The sequence below is a fragment of the Mandrillus leucophaeus genome, unplaced genomic scaffold, assembly GCF_000951045.1.
Source record: "Mandrillus leucophaeus isolate KB7577 unplaced genomic scaffold, Mleu.le_1.0 Scaffold1132, whole genome shotgun sequence".
NCBI classification, from domain to species: Eukaryota; Metazoa; Chordata; class Mammalia; order Primates; family Cercopithecidae; genus Mandrillus; species Mandrillus leucophaeus.
The window spans coordinates 247,781-268,804 of record NW_012099566.1 but is presented as its reverse complement, the minus strand read 5'-3'; the positions used below and the strand labels follow the sequence as shown (position 1 = coordinate 268,804).

Genomic DNA, 21,024 nt, shown 5'->3' with positions numbered 1-21,024 from the left:
TTTGTTACATGTGCATTGATATATTTGTCTATGATCTCTTTCATCATGAGAATATAAGCTTCACAAGGCAAGAAAATTTTCTGTGTGGTTTCTTGCTAGTAAATATTTGTTAAATAAATTGATATTATTTTCTTCAAATGTGCTTAATATTTTCACTTAACTACTGTGGACATTAAGTACATTATCTGCTTACTATAAAAAAAAATACATGCAGGATGCTGGATGCACGCCTATAATCCCAGCACTCTAGGAGGCAGAAGTGGGAGGACTGCTTGAGCCCAAGAATTTGAGTCTGCAGTAAGCCAGGATCACACCACTGCACTCCAGCCTGGGCAATAAAATAAGACCCTGTCTCAAAAAATAATAATAATAAAAATAAAAATACTGCACTAATATAATGGAATGGAACTAGAGGATAGTTTGGCTTAAGGTCAGTAGCAATGACATACTATCTAGACTGGGCCCCCAAGTAACTGAGAAAAAGAGAAAAATGTATTTATTTTTATGTTTCTATACTTCAAAATCATATTATTTAAAAGACCTGTATGAAATACATTACACTGTATGTACACTTGGGGAAGTTTTCTAGAAAAATATGTGTACTTTTATGTTTCATATTTAAGAAATATGTACTACACATGTAGAGAAAACATGATGACTTGGCATAAAGAATGTAAATTGGTTTTTAATGAGGCACAAAATTTTAAATGATACTTTTTCATTATTCTACTTCTTTTATTATTCTAAAATAATTTCTTAATTACTAGTTTTACTGTTGATCTTTTGATAGAAATACTAAAGTTGTTAGTCTCAGCTGTGTTCTACCTGGTGTCTGAATCGTTTTGAATATTTTCACAGGAGCCGGGCGCGGTGGCTCACGCCTGTAATCCCAGCTCTCAGGGAGGCAGAGGCGGGAGGATAGCTTGAGCCCAGGAGTTCGAGACCTGCCTGGGTAATATAGCGAGACCCCGTTCTCCACAAAAAGGAAAAAAAAAAAAAGACAAAAAAAAAAAGAATATTTTCACAGGAAAAAGGAATAGGATTTCTAAAAACAGTAGCAGCCCCAAAACAATAGCCCTGATGCACACTGCTCTGCAATCTACACATCAAGCAGTTTAGGAGCTGGACAAACATGTCAGAAAGAAGTGAAGTGAACCTTTACTGCTACAACATTGCCGATAGCAAAACAGTAGTAAGTCCAGCTCAGACACACCCAAAAAGTCCCAGTAGCATTTTTAAAGTATAGCTTAACTTAGTGAAGAGAGAAAACATAAATAAATAGGAGGTGTACAATAGGAATTATAAATCAGTTTTCTAATTGATAGCTATTAACCCAGAATTCACTTTTACTACTCTATATAATTTTAATTTTATGTGATCTTATGACCCTATTATATTTTCTTTCCAAGGAAAATATATTGAAAAGATTAAGTCTAATGGAACAAGATACTCTTGAGAGTACAGCTGATACATTACCCTGAGTTTGCCTTTAGGACTATAATCATCTCTATCTCCGTATCGTACCAAGATTTAAACATTTACAATCACCTTAATTACAGGTGTGTTTATTATGGCAAAGTTCCCCAAAGAAAAGGCGAAGTGCAAAAGTGGTTATGTATATCGTGGTTTTTACCCAGATCAGAAGACATGATTTCAATGTGCTCAGCAGAGTTAATAAATATATTTATATAGCATTATAGACCATAGTCTTCATTTCAGAGTTGGAGAATTAATGAGATTTTTTCATTTTAACATTTACTTAAAAACATGTAATGAAACACTTGTTGCTCTTTTTTTCCCTAAATTCCCAACTCCAAAGCTGATTGAACACACACACACACACACACACACACACACACACACACAGAGTAAAAAACAGTAAGATCAAGGTAATTGACTTATTTAATTAAGTCAAATAATACACTTGAATGATACACTGAAATTTTCTCCTGCTGTGGTTTCTAATCATTATCTCACTTTTCAGGATACAGGATGGAGTTATTTTCATAGAGTATTCATTTAATTATGTTTACTGAGCACCTACTATACATCAGGGACACACAGGCACAGGCATAGGGATTTAGTGATAACCTAGGCAGGGAAGATCCTTGGTTTCATAAAGCTTACGTCCTAGTGCAGAAAGACAGTCAAGGAACAAGTCAACAAATAAACATAATTTTAAGTGGTAATGGGAGCTATGAAGAAAATTAAGCATAGACAGTGAATGCAGGGAGGCAGTTTTTTTAACTCAGATAGTCAGGGAAAGCTTCTCAGAGGAGGCGACATTTGAGGAGATATTAACACTCAGAAGAGCCAAGTATAAGAAGATCTGGGGAAATAGTATTCCAGATATAAGTAACAGCAAGGGTAGAAGGCCTGCGTTGGGAACAAGCTTGGTGTATCTTCAATGAATGGCGAAAAACTGTGGCTGTGGCATGTTAATGAGAAAGACAGAGGTAGGAATTGGAATTGGAGAGTTAATCAGAGGTCAGATCATGTAGACGCTTTTTTTTAACATGACAGAATTTTGTCATGAAATTTTTTTCTTTAAAAGAGAGACATGGTCTTATTATGTTGTCCAGGATGGTCTCAAACTGCTGACTTCAAGCTATCTACCCTTCTCAGCCTCCCAGATAGCTGAGATTACACCCACAACTGACTCAGATCATGTACACTCTTGTGGTTATGTTTAGGATTTCTTTTTAGATGTGATGCTAACTAATGGAGTTTGACTAAGGAGTGGTTGTTATATTGATCTGCAGAGCAGCAGAAGCAGGGACACTAAGAAGTAATTAGTCTTAATGAAAGATGATGGTGGTTGGGTGTAGCGCCTGATAATGTAATCATAGTGTTTTCAGGTCATTTGCTACTGAAAAGTGTGACACAATAAGAATAGATAATTGGTCACTGCATTGAGTAGCGTGGAGGTCATTCATTGTAACCATGAAAGTGGTTTTAGTGAAGTGACTGGGACAAAAGCTTGAGTGGCATATATAAAAGAGAAAATGAGGAATGATAAAATGAGACAATGGGGATATAAAACTATTAGAAGTTTTGCTGGTAAAGAAAATTGACAAAAAAGCAGCAGGATTGGGGGATGTCAGGGTACTGTTTTGCATGTATTTTTATTTTTTAAGATTAAAGCAATTGCACATATTTGTATATCGATGGGAAACAGCAAAATGGAAGGGGAAATGATTATGAAGGAAAGAAAAAGATTGCATAGAGAAATAATATGTTTAAAAGGTGAAAATCAGTAGGACCCAGGGCATAACTGGTAGAGTTGACATTGGTGGGAATACAGACAGTTCATCTATTACAGCAGGATAGAATACAGTGTGGATCCAAATAATACTGGGTTTACAGATTTGATGGATATCTGAGGTAGCTCTGTTTTCTCAAGAAAATATTATGTGAGATCATAAGCTGAGATAGAATTCGATATTTTAAGAGAGAGAACAAGTTGCTCGCTAATCGTCTTGCAGTATGGGGAAAAAGTTTGTAATAGAGAAATGCAATAGGATTGCCCAAAGTGCTGTGCTCACATATAGTGGGAGAGCAATTGATATGGTTGTATATGAAAGTACTTGGGTGTAGATACAGAATTTGCAGCTTGTTAAATAACTGGAGTTTTACCATGTAAGTAAATCAGTCACTTGAAATGCGACTTTTAACTGCCTACTCTTCAGCTTAATCAGAAGCCAGACTCCACGGTTAATTTTCTGTGTCACCAAGCTAGATTTGCGATTTCTTTTGGCTCAATTTATTTATGTGTAAAATGAATTATCAATGCTTTATTTGTGGGAGCAAATGCAAAATAAAAATTGGCATGCGTTAGGATTTCACTGGAAATGTATAGTTTTGGTTTTGCTACCAAACCATCCAGGTTTGACATTCTGGCTTTCTTATTTATTAATTACATGACCATGAACAAAATTACTTAAATTCTGTGAGTCTCAACTTCTTCTTCCATAAAATGCGGTTAATAATAATACCTGTATTCAAAAGTTTGATATTAGGAATAATATAAAAGCAACTAGCACAGTATGTAACATGTATCAGATAGTCAATGTGCAATGTTATTAACACGATGATCATTACTATTAATAAAGGTAATGAAGCAAACTATAGATTTAATAAAGTTGCTGATTATTATCATCTTGTCTCATTAGGTATTGCAAATGCTGTTTTTAATGGACAAAGCAGTCAAATATTGTTCAGAAGCAATGGGAATATTACCAGAGAACTCACCAATATCACATTCGGTTTCAGAACAAGGGATGCAAATGTAATAATATTGCATGCAGAAAAAGAGCCTGAATTTCTTAATATTAGCATTCAAGATTCCAGATTATTCTTTCAATTGCAAAGTGGCAACAGCTTTTATATGCTAAGTCTGACAAGTTTGCAGTCAGTGAATGATGGCATGTGGCATGAAGTGACTCTTTCCATGACAGACCCAATGTCCCAGACCTCCAGGTGGCAAATGGAAGTGGACAACCAAACACCGTTTGTGACCAGCACAATTGCTACTGGAAGCCTCAACTTTTTGAAGGATAATACAGATATTTATGTGGGTGATGGAGCTATTGACAATATAAAGGGCCTGCAAGGGTGTCTAAGTACAATAGAAATCGGAGGCATTTATCTCTCTTACTTTGAAAATGTTCATGGTTTCACTAATAAACCTCAGGAAGAGCAATTTCTCAAAATCTCTACCAATTCAGTGGTCACTGGGTGTTTGCAATTAAGTGTCTGCAACTCCAACCCCTGCTTGCATGGAGGAAACTGTGAAGACATCTATAGCTCTTATCATTGCTCCTGTCCCTTGGGATGGTCAGGGAAACACTGTGAACTCAACACTGATGAATGCTTCTCAAATCCCTGTATCCATGGCAACTGCTCTGACAGAGTTGCAGCCTACCACTGCACATGTGAGCCTGGATACACTGGTGGGAACTGTGAAGTGGATATAGACAACTGCCAGAGTCACCAGTGTGCAAATGGAGCCACCTGCATTAGTGATACTAATGGCTATTCTTGCCTCTGTTTTGGAAATTTTACAGGAAAATTTTGCAGGTGAGCATAAAGTCCATATGAAGCTTGGTCTTTGAAGCTGTACTCTGCATCACTGTTCTTGTCATATTGGAATGCTGTCTTCTCGAGGTATACATATACTGTGCTGAACAGGGCTAACACTGGTCACTTCCATCACAACTTGCTCATGTTAAGACAGGATCTCACACACTACGATATTCTACAAGTCAGAAAGGTAGTGTTTAAGTCAGACTTTCAGCAAAATATTTTCTCAGTCATCTGTGTGAAAATGTGTCTCATGAACTGTAGCCCCAGGGTCTGACAGCTTCAAGGCCTTGGGAAACAAATACATTTACAATAAGTGCAAAAGCTGAAATGTAGTATTGTTAGGGAAGGCGTGACTTCTATTGCTAAAATAATGCCCTGGGCTATTTCAGGCAGGTAAATACTATAAAATCCCGAAAAGAGTACATTAAAGTATACAACTGACCCTTGAGCAATGCAGGGGTTAGAGGTGCCGACGTGTAGTTGAAAATCCACATTTAACTTTTAACTCTCCCGAAACGTAACTATCAGCCTGGTTAACCAGAAACCTTAACAATAACATAGTCAATTAACACATATTTTGTGTGTCATATTCTTCTGTCTTCTTACCATAAAGCAAGCTAGAGAAAATAAAGTGTTATTAAGAGAATCGTAGGAAAGAGAAAACATATTTACTATTCATTAGCGGAAATTGATGGTCAAGGATCTTTATCCTCATTGTCTTCATGTTGATTAGGATAAAGAGGAAGCGAAGGGGTTGGTCTTGCTGTCTCAGTGGTGGCAGAGGTGAAAGAAAATCCACATATAAGTGAATTCACACCATTCAAACATGTGTTGTTCAAGGGTCAACTGTAATTTCAAAACAGTGGTATTATAATTCTCAAATATAAAAAAATATGTTTCAATTATTTTGTCATTAATTATTGAGGAAACTAGTAAGATATAAAAACTAATTCAAAGGACAATCTAAAGAATATGTATATGTATATATACAAACAAAAATGAGTGAATGAATTTACTAATAAATACAAAACTGTTTAATATCCCATAGGGCAAGAAAACTAGTATTTGAAGTCATCTTTTCTATAGTGTGATAATCAGTTATACGGCTCACTACAGATAAATTAATTTGCATTTTGATAAACAAGATTTTCATATTAATGTTGTTTTTTACAACTTACAGAATTGTAATATAGCTTAGCGAAGAAAATATAAGGCGCAGACCACTGCAAAAGTGGATAATCCTAGATGGTCCTTTATATAAACCCAGTATTGCATTGAAAGAATACGCAGTGATATTCTTTGCCCATTTCAAAGTATTTCACATTTTTCTACAACTACAAAAGCAGTATTTTAGTTCTTGTAACCACCTCCATTTCAGGCTATATAAACAGAGATAAGAAAGAGTATTTTTCTTCTAAGTCACATTGCTTCAGTATTTCCATGTAAGAAGTTATTATTGTTTTTACAACTTATACCGCTTTAAATTTACTAAATAATTGAGTCATTATGGGGAGGTGAGAGGGTTATTATTAACAAGTAATACATTCCAGAACTTCGGCAAGAACACCTGGAATGGGTTGGCAGCCTGTAGACATTACACTAATTCAGAGGTGGTACCTTAATTGCATGAATCTCCTGGCAAACATAACATGTAGGCATGCCTATATGAAGTTGTACATCTCTCCCTAACAGTTACTGTTGTTCTGAGCCTGAGAAAGCAAGGCACCGTTATAGGTGCTAAGTGTTCCCAACAGGTAACCTGCCTGTTTAAAAGCAAGAAGAATTCAGGATCAAATTCAGTACATTTCACTGTGAATTTTGATGAGTAAAATAAACACATAGGCCCTAGTAAGTAGTTCTCTAGAATTCCTTTCTGCCTAATTCATCAAAGTCAAGTTCTGAAAGACGAAAGCCCTCAAAAGTACCTTCTAATGAGATTCAGGAATTGTTTATTAAAACCAAGATGTATACAAAGCTTCATATTTGCATTGCTAATTGACCTCTTTCAAAGCTGGTTGACATTTTTTACTCTTTTGAAAAGTCTTTATGATATCTTCTTTTTAAAGTAGAATTGATTAGCTCTTGTGGGAAGAGACACACTTAGCATCATATTAGCTAGTCTATCCACATTAGCTGCAGCACACACAACAGGGGCAAAATTCAATTCATTTTACACTTCCTGAATATTTATTAGTTATCTGATGCCATGCACGTACACAGTGGGTCAAAGGGCCTAAGCAACACTATTAAATTCTTTTTAAACATCAGTCCCTTCACACTACTAGATTTTGTCTTACAGTGAAGTTCTGCTTAGCTTCTAATACTTGTTCCACCTTTTATAAGGATTCTTTAACACGTAAAGCTTTGTTGCCATACCAGAGAGCCACACTCTGAATTCACATGCAGTTACCATCGTGTGCTATATACAAAGCTCCTGGACAGCATTTGGCTTGCATTCTTCGAAGCTATGAATTATTACATAGGGAGCAGCAAGTCTTGGCAGGGCAACTGGAGTTCAGCTCTGAAAGCCAATAGAGAAATCACATGAGTGCTTGGGTACTAGAGTGCTGTCCTTGCTTTCCTGGCCTTTGTAGAGATGCAGTTTTCTTATGGCCTTTATTGATTTATTAGCAAAGCAGCAGCAAATCTAGTTATAGCAAGTTCTTTTCCAACCCAAAATTTATTGCCACCCCATGGCATAGATCTTATCTCACAAATGAAAACTGTGTAGAAATGGAAGATGTATAGCCATGCTTGTCATAGAACCCTCCAGCAGGAGCTTTTTACTGGAGAAAGCGATTCTTGTATAATGCAGCACAATTAAGCATTTGTAGCTCCTCCAGCCTGAGTACTTAATTAGCTTGGCACTGACTACATAGATGAATTTATCAAAAAAGTTTTCTTGAATGAGATGAACAAGATGAACAGCTGTGGCTGTTGCTTTTTATCTCTCTAGACAGAGCACATTACCCTCAACAGTCTGTGGGAATGAGGAGACAAATCTCACTTGCTACAATGGAGGCAACTGCACGGAGTTCCAGGCTGAATTAAAATGTATGTGCCGGCCAGGTTTTACTGGAGAACGGTGAGTCACATTAGAGCTTTCTGGAAGAGAACTCTGGGCTAAAGAATGATGGGATTACTCAAAGTTCATTTTCTCCTCTAATTTTTTATCTCAGTTCCCATAGGAAAATCCATGCTGAAACAGAGGTTCACACAGAGTAAAACAATAAAAAAGAAGAAAAACTACAGTTTAGGTCAAAGGAGAGAACATTTTATTAGACAAAACTTCAAATAGTGAAAATGTTTTTTAAAAAATGTATAATGTGCTATTTTTTTTTCTTGTAAGTACTTCTGAATTCATGTCTCTTTTTTTGTTACTAACTCTAATACATGATGCAAATACGGTTGCTGTAGAAGTAAAATAAATTACAACTAAAAGATTGCCTCATAGAATTGCCTACAACCCAAAAGTATATATACCTTATCCATATGATTCTACTTTTCCCAGAGAAACTCTTCAACGCTTCACCTCATACAGGAATTCTTAAAATGGAGTTGGTCAATGGCTTCAGGCAATCTGTGACCTGCTGAAAATACAGGAAAATTAGAATATGTATTTAAGTGGCTAGAAGTAGGTTCAGGGGTAGAAAGAATGCATACTGAATAGCTTTTATCAGCTGCTCAAAGGGATGTATGTCCCCAAAACAGTTATGAACCAGGGCTCTATAAAATACAGATACTATATAAGCAGATAATAAATAGTTAACCTGTGCCACGCACCTTACAAATCCTGTGTCTAATTCTTATAGCTCTGTAAGGAAAGTTTTATGATTTTTATTTTGCATATGTGTAAACTGAGGCTGAGAGGTTAAGTGATGTATGAAGGGCCTATCCACATGTATGCTGCAGTAAGGTTGAGCTGCCTTCAAAGCCTTTGCTCTTCTATTTGATGTGCCAGCATAACTGTATGAATAAATCTTTGCTCACCACTTTTTCTTTTTTTTAATGAGAAAGATTTTCTTCCATCTCATGTGTCATCCAGGGTAAGACACAGTGGTCTCTGATCGAACTTCTTACATTTAAAAAAATCAAATAAACTAAGCTCAGACGTATTTGACAAAGATATTTTGACTGAATCAATATTTCCCATAAGCATAGTTAATAAAATAATGGATATGTGAGTGCTCTCTGGCAAGTGCCCTCTGGATTAACTTGAATTTTCTGGTTTTTAGCTGGCCTCTTTTGCATCACAAAGATACAGATCTTTTGCCACCTTTACAAAACAGCGGGGAGTCTAGGGTGCGCCTGCATTTTACCCTTCCAACGTTCTCTTTTATTTGCAGCCTACCTTCTGTGGTTGGTTCTGTGTGGTACAGGCATTCCAAGTCTATATGTGCGTGGAAGGAGATAGCCTTGAGTCACATTCTGCTTTCTGTTGCACCAGTTTTGGTTCTGCAACTTATTAACTGAGACCATTCAGTTGTATTCCAATTCCATGTATCTTTCAAAATATTGCAAATATTTTCTTGTCATTAATTCTGAGTAATTCCACTGTTGTCAAGTGCGGGTTGCTTCCTGGTTGGACATCACAGTTTCTGCCTAATGGCACAATGCATAGAACTCATCCAAAACCTTGGACTATTTTTCTCTGCCACTCACACATTGTTTCTATTTACAACAAACATTTCAGTGTCCTCTGATATTTATTAGTTTACAAAATTTATATTTGGCATTTAGATTCAAATATATTTGAAACATAGAAAGAAAAGAAAGCTTAGAGTTTTCCTTATTTTCCCAGGAGACTTTTCTACTGGAAAAACTTACATGACGCTAGATATTTCTAAAACATTGAACCTGTGTTCAGTAGATTCTATGCTTTCAAAGTCCTTCACCATCATTACTTAATTGACTGGATGTTAATAGATTTATTTTTACTTTCCATGCATTAATTAACCTCTAATAAAAACGACAATGATGCTGATAATACATGTGTATCTATTGCTGACTGTTTCAACAGAAAAATAGGTGAGAAAGTGATGGAGTAGTTAGAGGAAAATAGAAAATCGTGGGCTATCTCCCATGGCCTAGGGAAATGTGACTTCCATTGCGTCCAAGGATATTGAAAAGCTATCCTCAAATAAATTGGCTTCTCTCCTGCCTTGATTAAACCTCCAAATTAGTGTCATCCTGACAGGTTTTGAATGATGGATGATGTGAACACTCTGGCCCACCCAAGACCGAGAATGCTTGGCAGGCTTCTGAGAGTTGTCAAGTTTTGCTCAGATCTAATCAGAGAAGTCTCCCTCCAGTCCAGAAGCATAAGCCAAAAAAGGAAAACAAAATGTCTCAGCTATGCTTGGTATCCAACGGGATAAGGAGGTGTTTTTCTTGGAAGAAATCTTTGTTTTCCTTTATACCTTGGGCTGGCCTTGCCCCACTACCTCATCCCCTTTCATTTGGAGCCTAGTGATTAGTCTCTGGCCCATACGTGCAAGTTTTACATTTTGGAAGGTGAGGGAAAGAATAAAGGAAAATTAAAAATTGTTTACATCAAATTTCAACATTATAAGCTGCACTGTAGAGATCTTAGAGCTAAGATTTTATACAAATTTTCAAAAGTAAAATAGCCGCTTTAGTTACTGTTCTATCCCAAGGTCTTAGCAGAGTGTTTGTCACATAGTATGTGTTAAATAAATATCCACTGAGTGACTGAATATGTATTCACCAATATGTATTGGTGGCTTAATCCATGAATATACAGAAAAACAAATTCTTGATGGAAAATTAGGTTAAAAAATGACAACATCCCAGGAAGAAGAAAACTTCAATTTACCTGAGAATTGATGTCACTTGTCTTGGAAAATTTGGCTTTTGAAAGTCATTCTGCCTCAACATTTCAGAAATTATGCTTGGCTGTTGGAACACAGATTTATTAGCAAGTACAATCTTCTAATTATCAATTTTTGCTTTTGTTAGGAAAAAAAAGGATTTCCATGGAAAATAATTCAAAACTCTGAGAATAACCGCCCCCCTCCTCCTCTTCCTCCTCCTCCATTTTCTTCTTCTGTTTTGTTGTTGTTGTTGTTGTTGTTGTTGTTGTTTTGTTTCTCTTTGGTGGACTTTTCCCTTAGCCTGAGAGCTCTGATGCTTGAGGATCCTGATAGCCTGAATGTAGGCTTGCCCTGCAGACTCCAGATGGCAAAATACAGCCTCTCTCCTTGTGCGCCTAATAAAGTGAACATTTATATAAGGTGGCAACCCCACTAATGCTCTTGAGCGTGACACTGGTGTATGCATGGCCCACTTTTCTCTTGGTTTCTAAATATTTGCATCTATTTTCTCATTTTAATTAATTCCATGTGTATATGTATACATATGTGTACAAATTATTTCCCTTAAACCCCAAATGTGTTAAAGAAATTTTAAGAAACATCTCCGACATTATCAAGTATATATAAATTACGTGTGGATGGGTAGACAACACTATGCTGTTCCAGATAGATAAGGCAAACTTTTCTTCCCATTTCACAACCAATGTATTCAACAGGGACCTGGGTTTCTGTTGTTCTGTTTATTCTGAAGGTGTGAAAAGGACATTGATGAGTGTGCCTCTGATCCGTGTGTCAATGGAGGACTGTGCCAGGACTTACTCAACAAATTCCAGTGCCTCTGTGATGTTGCCTTTGCTGGCGAGCGCTGCGAGGTGGACGTAAGCGACCTCTCCTTTTATGTCTCTCTCTTATTCTGGCAGAACCTTTTTCAGCTTCTTTCTTACCTAATTTTGCGCATGAATGACGAGCCAGTTGTTGAGTGGGGTGAACAGGAAGATTATTAACATATATTTGAACATTCCCAATTGAAAAAAAAGCCATTGAATTTCAAAAAATGCCTTGATTAGTTTTAGATCTCTGGGGGAAAAAATGGAAATAAAAACTATCTCAATAATTAAAATAAATTCAAGGCTTATTTTAAACATATCAGAAGTACTTTGTCTGTATGAGAACACTTGGACACAGGGTGGGGAACATCACACACCGGGGCCTGTCGTGGGGTGGGGGGAGGGGGAAGGGATAACATTAGGAGATATACCTAATGTAAATGACGAGTTAATAGGTGCAGCCCACAAATATGGCACATGTATACATATGTAATAAACCTGCACATTGTGCACATGTACCCTAGAACTTAAAGTATAATAAAGAAGTATTTTCCTATTCTAGCTTTGAATATGAAAAAAGTGTTCTTAATATAACTAGAAATATCTCCTTAACACTTCTATACATGAATGACCACTGCAATTTCTTCCCACTCTATTTCTGGGTACATTTATTTTCACATTGTAAGTTGCCCTCAATCACTATGATTCTATTTTCACTTCTGTTCTTTCAGTCTTATCTATTATTTATGACACAAAAATTGAGAATTACAGGCCAGGTGCAGTGGCTCACTCCTATAATCCCAGCACTATGGAAAGCCAAGGTGGGCAGAACACCTGAGGCCATGAGTTTGAGACCAGCCTGGCCAACATAGCAAAACCCCGTCTCTACTAAAAACACAAAAATTAACTGGGAGTGGTGGCACGTGCCTGTAATCCCAGCTATTCAGGAAGATGAAGAGGGAGAATTGCTTGAACCTGGGAGGCAGATGTTGCAATGAGTCAAGATTGCACCCCTGCATTCCAGCCTGGGTGACAGAGTGAGATTCCGTCTAGGGAAAAAAAAAAAAAAAGAGAGAGAATTACTGATTATTACTGATTATATCCATCTATGTTTTTACATGAAGTTATTCAAGTGAATTGTTACCAGTTCTCTGATATGTGATAAATATATAGAGAGAGAACTCAGGAATTTACATCAAGTCCCTAAAATTGTAGAAAAACAATTATCTAGTATCAGTACTCAAATTATACCACACTGGTATAATTTTGGATTCCATAACTGTCCCTCTAACAAAGTTACAAATAATCCTTTCTCTATTTCTTTTCCTGCAATACTTTCCCTTTTCCTAACAAATAGAACAATTTTTTTGTTAATTGTTTCTAAATTTATGAGCTCCTTGACTTTTCTATCACATGGACTAATTTCAGTTGCTTTTCAATGAATATTTAATAAAAATAAGAACTGTAGTTTATACATAAATTTAAAAGTATATATTGTAAAACTTGAATTTTCTTAGAGGCATGGTTTTCTAAGATTTGCAAGTAAATTTATTTTCTTAAGTATCTTTCTGAAAAAAATATGAAAGCATAGTACACATCATAACCAAAATATATTTGACATTATGATTTTTAAAAATAAATGTATACCTGAAATGACAGATCTATAAAGTAAATTAATAAGATATGCAAAAATTAATATATTCTTTATTATAAAGATTTCAGAGATTATAAAATAATAATATTTTAAAGCTTTGTTAATGTTTTCATTGTTTCCACCAGTATGTTATCATTTATGCTAAATATCTTTGTGTAGATACACCCTTCTAAAGAAGATGTTATTTGTGTTCATTTAAAGGAAAAATAGTTTGATCCTATGAATTAATTCAGAAAGCAACTAAAATAACAATGGCCTGCCAAATGTCATTTTGTAAATATGTCTATGACTTTAGGAGCTGTCCTGGTTTGAAAACGTGAGGACAATTTATCCTTTGAATGACATCTATTTAGTCCCAGTTAAGAAAGTTGTTTTTCTGTGGTAATGACCAAGGTAAATTTAAATATACCATTCAAACAAACAAGAACAAAGTAATATCCTTGTTATAGAGTACATGTAGCATATAGTATGAAGTAATATACTACAAAAGCAAAGAAAATGTATTCTGTCTTGTGATAGTAATAGACAATTTTTATATAGCAAATTCATATCTTTTGGAGTAGTGGCAATCATTTCAAACTGGGAGCTACTAATTGTGAAGATTTTCCTTTTTACTCATCCATTTTCTTCACATCCAAGACTGCATGTGTGATGCCGCTGCTTCAGATGATTTGTTCCAAAGTTAAATTTTGTGACAAAAGACATGGGGAAAACCTTCCCGTCAATATTTGCATTCACAAGTATTTGCAATAAGCATAAAATAGATTATAGTCAAAGACCAAATGTATAGTTTTCACATTTACTCCCTTCTAGACATATCTGTACTTACGCACTTACGGGCTGTTCCAAATGTAGTATGTTCTCTACCAAATATGGTTAAGAAATATTCACTCACAATTTCTTTCTCTGCACAATTCTGAGGCCTCTAGTGTCGCTGTAATTGTCAGTTGCTTTTCTGTTTTCCAAATGTCTTGTTGTCGTGAGGTATCTGACTTTAAAAAATTGTTTTCCCTTTTCTTTTTGTTCTTCTGTATTTTCAAGTGCATGTGTGTGACTATGGCTTTTACATATTTGCACAGAAAAATAAAATCTTTGTTTCTGTATCTTCTCTTTCTCATCTTCTAATGGTATTTGTATTTGTTTGCCTTGACTATGTCTTGTATGATAAAATGTCCACCAGCCATGCATACACACACACAGACACACACACACACACACACACACACACACCCCAGAAGTACTAGTGCTGATCTTCCTGAACTGCGATCTCTTTCTGCGAAAGTGTCACTGCGTGTAAACACTGTGGCATCCAAGTAAAGTCGCATGTATGTTTCCTCTCTGGCAAGTAATCCTCTAGTTGGCCTTCTAAAGTTGATTACAACCTTAATTGTTCTTATTATTGGTTTACATTGTCCCTGCCAAAGCTAGCCATTGTTCAACCTGGTTCTAAGAGGGGCTGTTTTACTCAAATGACAGAAATTTACACTAACTCCTCTGGACCAAGCTTCTAAAACATAGCCTATATTTACTTGAATAAAAACGAATTCCATTTGCTCCATTTTTCAGATTTAACATTAAACTTAACAGGGCTATGTCTCTGTGTTTGGCCATGCCTTCTTCTTTGTGTGCGTACATGGCAAGTGGGTTTTATTACCTTCTCTTTTGCAAAATAGGGAAGTAGAGAGAATAGGCAAATTTGGAAAAATCAGTGTTTGAGGAGCATGGAGAGACAATTAAGTTCGATTAACACCATTGAGGACTTAGTCTGTGCCAGGAACTGTAATAAGCCATTTTAAATACATTATCTTTTCAATTATCTTTTTTCAATACGAGGTCAACCAAAATCTTTTATCTTCCAAATTCTTCACTACATTTTCTTAAAAGATCTTTTGGCCATTTCTAGATTTTAAAATAGAAACTGTTATGCTTTAATTTTGCAATATTAAAATGAAACCTTTTCTGCAAATGGTGCTGCATAAAATTTGAGTTTAGTGAGTTAGGTAGGAAATCAGTGAAGAAATCTGTTTCTCAACTGCCAATATTACTACTAATATAAACTAGCTTACTTCTCTGCTTTTTTACTTATTCAACAAATGTTTAATGTATATCTACTATTTGCCGTACTGTATACTAGGTCCTGGGAGTAGAACTATGATTTAGACACTATGCTTGCTCAAAATAAGCTGAAGTTATGGTAAAGAATGTGGGTTAGGCTGGGCGTGGTGGCTCACGCCTGTAATCCCTGCACTTTGGGAGGCCGAGGCAGGCGGATCACCTGAAGTCAGGAGTTCGAAACCAGCCTGACCAACATGGTGAAACGTTGTCTATACTAAAAATACAAAAATTAGCTGGGCGTGGTGGTGGGCACCTGTAATCCCAGCCACTCAGGAGGCCGAGGAAGGGGAATCACTTTAACCCAGGAGGTGCAGGTTGCAGTGAGCCGAGATCACACCATTACACTCCAGCCTGGGCGACAGAGTGAGACTTTGTCTCAAAAAAAAAAAAAAAAGTGGCTAAACAAATAGTCTTAGGGTATAACTGAGTGCCAGCTGTAAGGGAGCATATGGGAGGGGCATGTTGTCCAGTCTTACAGGTGGATATAGAAGGTTAAGGAAAGTTTCCTGAAGCCTAAGCTAAGATTTGAGGGAGTTAGACTATGGAAGAAGCAACGGCACAGTACTTGTGTTTCAGGCAGAAGGGGCTGGAGAGGTTGTGCACTGTGGCAGGGGGTATCACAGAGAGTGGCAGTGCTGAAAGATTGGGCGGTAGAAGGAAGCAGGAGTAAGCCCTTATACACTTTGGCAGAGACCTTGGTATTTTCCATAAGAGAAATGGAGAATCCTTGAAGGGTTTCAAATAAGAAAAATGTCATGATTGTACTTGCACTTTAGAAAGATCACTTGGGCTTCTACATAGAGAATGGCTTTAAAGAAAGGCACGACTGGACCCAGAAAGAAACAGCTAGGAGGCTGCTGCAGTGATAAAGAAAAAACGAGATTTTGCACTACCACATATAGTTGTAGAGAAGATAGATTTTAAAAGTTTGAAGCATGATTGTTTGGGAGAAGCTGTGGGTCTAAGGGGGTGATAACTTAAATTTGGTGGATAATATTTTTAATACCTTCGTTGATTGAATAAATGAATGAATTTAAGATCTGTTGGATATCTAAACACAGTTATTAATCAGTGTACATATTCCATTCTGGAGTTCAAGAGGCATATCCGAATGTATATATTTGGAATATATATTATAGATCTATTGAGTTTTATATTCCATTCTTTGTGTATGTAATCCATTTGTATTATTTATTTACTGCTTTGCAACAATATTACTTCAAACTTGGCAACTTAAAACAACACATATTTATTATCTCGCAGTTTCTGTGTTCAGGAGCCCAGGCACGACTAAACTAGGTCCTCTGCTCAGGGTCTCACAAGACAGCATTCATTCAAGGTGTGAGCCAGAGAGGTGGTCTCATCTGAGCTGAACCATGGGGGGATCCACTTCTGGAGTGAACTCAGGGATCTAGTTCACTGAGGCTGATGGCAGAAGTAGCCCTCAATTCCTGAAAACAGCCCTCAGCTCCTTGCCACTTGGGGCTCCCCAACATAGTTGCTTACTTCCTCAAAGCCAAAAAAGGAGGGAGAGATTCCAGCAAAATGGATGTTACCATTTTATATAACATAATTATGTAATTGTGTACATATAATCGCATATTTCTCCTCGTCTTTATCATAGTCTGTAGGTCAAAAGCAAGTCACAGGTTCTATCTACACTCAAAGGGAGAGGGGCACACAAGGTGTAAACACCAGGAGGTGGGGACCAAACATGGGGCGTTCACTTAAAAGGGTGTCTGCCAGCTGGTTGCAGTGGCTCTCATCTGTAATCCCAACATTTTGGGAGGCCTATGCAGTAAGATCACTTGAGTCTAGGATTTCCAAGCCAACTGGGCAACATGGTAAAATCCCCTTTCTGCAAAAAAAAAAAAAAAAAAGAAAATGAAAAAATACAAAAATAAGCTTGGCACATGCCTGTAGTCCCAGCTACTAAGGAGCCTGAGGCTAGGTGGGAGGATCACCTGAACCTGGGAAGTTGAGGCTGCCGTGAGCCATGACGGCACCACTGCACTACAGCCTGGGCAACAGAGCAAGGTCCTATCTCGGGGGAAAAAAGAAGTCTGTCTGCCACACCTTCTCTCATAGTATCTTTTTTACTCTCTGTGCTGCATTCTGCATATATTCCCTATAGCTATCTTCCAAGCACTGGGAGTCCACATATAATCCACTGATAGATTTTAAATTTTAAATTACTTTTTAAAATTCTGACTTTTTTATGTTACAAATCAATCTTTTCTCTTGTTTGTGTCCTGTTTTTTTTTTTTTTTTTTCCTCTATAATTGCTACCTTCATCTTACTTTCACATAATTAGGAACCTATTTAATAGTGTCTTTCAGACTGTTGTGTTATTTCAAGGTCTTGGAGTGCTCACCCTCCTATTTTTGTTTCTGCTGAATTTTACTCACAACAGAGTTTTTCTTCTTGTGGTTTGTAATTTTTTTTTATGAGCAAAAACAACTTTAAGAGGATGTTTCTTTTTCCTGTGGGATCTTTGTGGCTGAGTTGCATAAATGCCCTTGACTACAGTCTTAGCTTTAGGTTTTTGCTAGGAAGCCAGCAGTTCCATTGGTCTAGTGCCTGTTTTTGTGTTCTCAGTTTGGGGATTCCCACAACATCTGGAGAGTGTAAATTTGGTCTCCATATACAATTTAGGTTCAAGCCCTTTATCAATGTGACACAAACTCTCTCCAACTTCATTTCTTACCTGTGCTTTCACAAATTCCACTCTCCAGCCACATGGAACTTTGCACCTCCCTTTGAACTTTTCACAGCTGCCACAGCTCTTCCCTTTCATACTGTTCCTCCCACCTAACCTGTCATTCCCTTCTTCTCTGCCTGACGTACTTTTGTCCTTCCAGAAATCTCCAATCTTGTATAGACTCTTCTAGGATCCTTTCCCTGATTGCCCTAGGAAAAGCTTACTATTTTATTCCTGCACTTTCTTGTTATTTTGTACTTATTTTTTAGTGCTTATTGTCTAGTAATCATCTATGCATGTACACACAAAAACAACATCAAATAATGAACTGCTCAAGGCCAGAGGCCATCTAACATATCTAACTCAGCTCTACAAATGTCTGTAAAAGAATGATCACTTTACAGTAACATGGAGATCTTGAGAAGAAATTATATTGCTTCCTTATTTTAATATTTTTATTTTAATGAGGATAAATGTGTAGTGTACCTAGAATAAAATTTATCATGATATACTTACAGCTAAGTGAGAAAATGCAGGATATTTAAGAATACAAATAAGTGTTTATTCATAGTGGTATTTACAACAATGTCAAAAGAATAGTACCTATGTCAGTGTGCATTTTTATTTTCCCTTTTTTGTAACATCATAGTTATGCCAGCTGCTTTAAAATCCTTTTCTGTTAATTCCAACACCTATGTCATCTTGTGATTGGTCTCCATTTATTAAATTTCCTCTTGTATGTGGGTTTCATTTTTCTGTGTGTCTAGTAATTTTGGAATGCATCCTGGTCATTGTAGCTTATACAATGCAGAGGCTATGAATTCTTTTGTTCTTCAGAAAAAATATTATTTTATTTTGGCAGGCAGTCACTTAGCTGAATCAAACTTCTAGCCCTGTAGCAGTGCCCCTCGTAGTGTGTCACAGCTGCAGTCTCTGCTCAGTTACTTTGTCTTTAGCTGGGTGACTTGGAGTGTACTCTACATGGGCATATTACAAGGGTTAAGCAGAGATTTGAGCAGAAATCATTTTCAGAAATTGAGGCTCCACCCCTGTAGCTCTCTCCTTTCTAGAATTTTTCCTTCAGTTTCCAGCTGCTATGGTAAACCCTAACTCTTTTCTCTGGTTCTTCAAGCCTGTAAGATTACAAACGTCTCTCCTAGTTTTAGTTAACTGGCGTGGTGTTGAGCAGAGACTGCACTCCAAAAAAATAAAAATCACATAGTGCCTCTGCTCTTCTTAGTTCAAATTCTCATACGGGTCAATGCATACTTTTGATTATTATCTGAGTGCCCTCAGATTGTTGTTTTTGCTATTCCATCTGGATTTTATTGCTGTTATATGCCAAAGGGTTAGTCTAGTAGAAGCTACTTTGTCCGTAGAAGCTACTTTGTCCGTAGAAGTGGAAACTGTAATTTTAAGAAGGTAATCTGAGATTGTAATCGCATAGGTATTTGGTCCCAGAACAAGATACATGGTTTTCCTTCTGATTTCCGCACTGACAGCATCAATTCAAAAGAGCAGGTTTTACTTCTGGGCACTACATTCTGGGGAAAACATTGATGAATGCCAGGGCCTAGAAAAGGGCATTTTAGTTTATTTTAGCAGGTTTGTTACATGGGTATATTGTGTGATGCTGAAGTTTGGCATATGAATGATCCTGTCACCCAGGTAGTGAGCATAGTACCCAACAGTTCGTTTTTTTTTGTAAACGGTATAAGGATAAAGGGATATTTTGTCTAGAAAGAGAAGACTTAAGGAAAGCATGAAACTGCCTTCACATATTTGAAATGTTATCATGAGAATGGAAAAATAGATTTGTTCCATATTAATACAGAAAGCATAAATAAGACAAAGGGATATAATTTGTTGAAAGAAGATTTCAAGTCAGCATAAGAGGAAGCAAGTTAACATTAGAAGTACTCAATAATGTAATGCATTGATTTGCACCAAACAGAACTCCCATCCCTGGAAGCATTCCAATAGAATCTGAACGGCCATATTTCAGAAATAGTGTAGAGAACATTTATGCACTGATTGAAAGAGAAGCATGGACCTGACATTTCTTAAGCATCTGTGATTAGCTGATTAGCACAACTCATGCATTTTCTATGTATAAAATTTCTCAAAATTATGGCGTAGATTACTCATGATAACAAAATTATGGGCTAGGTGGAAAGATGACATTTGCAAATTTTAGTTGAGGAAAGTGTAGTAGAGAGGGCTAAATAATTGGCCAAGATCACCTGACACTTTGGAGAAAGGAAGGATTGGGAATGATTCATATAGATTTTTCAGGTCATTAATACGTTGGACCATGTTATAGTAAAGAAATATTTGAGAATGAGACATTTCCCTAAGAATGTTATATATATATATGCATGTATGTATATATGTTTTTGAAATATATATATATATATATTTGAAACGGAGTCTTGCTCTTTCACCCAGGCTGGAGTGCAGTGGCGCAATCTCGGCTCACTGCAACCTCCGCCTCCCGGGTTCACGCCATTCTCCTGCCTCAGCCTCCTGAGTAGCTGGGACTACAAGGAATGTGGTATTTTTAAATGCAGTGATTTATTATGCTGCTTTCTCTGAAACTGAAAACCTAACACTATCGATTCTGCCCCATTCAGAGTGAGGATGGCCTCGGATGTTTGCCATGTTTGCCATGTGCTTCATATGCAGTTACAGGATTTTCTGAGCAAACTTCGAGGTCTGCTTTGCTTCATCCTTAATCATTTCCAAACAAGATCTGCAACAAAATCGAGGCATATAGCCAGACAATGGCAAGAGAGCAATTGGGAAAGT

At 36.8% G+C, this 21,024-nt stretch overlaps 1 protein-coding gene across 4 annotated transcripts in view; it reads left to right on the top strand.

Moving 5' to 3' along the window:
* The window catches only part of CRB1 (crumbs family member 1, photoreceptor morphogenesis associated), a 214,579-nt gene that overhangs the window by 164,126 nt on the left and 29,429 nt on the right, over window positions 1-21,024 (top strand). For 3 of the 4 annotated variants that reach the window (XM_011995678.1, XM_011995671.1, XM_011995664.1), the window contains 3 exons: window positions 4,173-5,079; window positions 8,042-8,170; window positions 11,671-11,797. In XM_011995678.1, the coding sequence (XP_011851068.1) occupies window positions 4,173-5,079; window positions 8,042-8,170; window positions 11,671-11,797 (1,163 nt within the window). The remainder of the gene's footprint in view (window positions 1-4,172; window positions 5,080-8,041; window positions 8,171-11,670; window positions 11,798-21,024) is intronic. The other variant, XM_011995686.1, reaches the window with a different exon arrangement.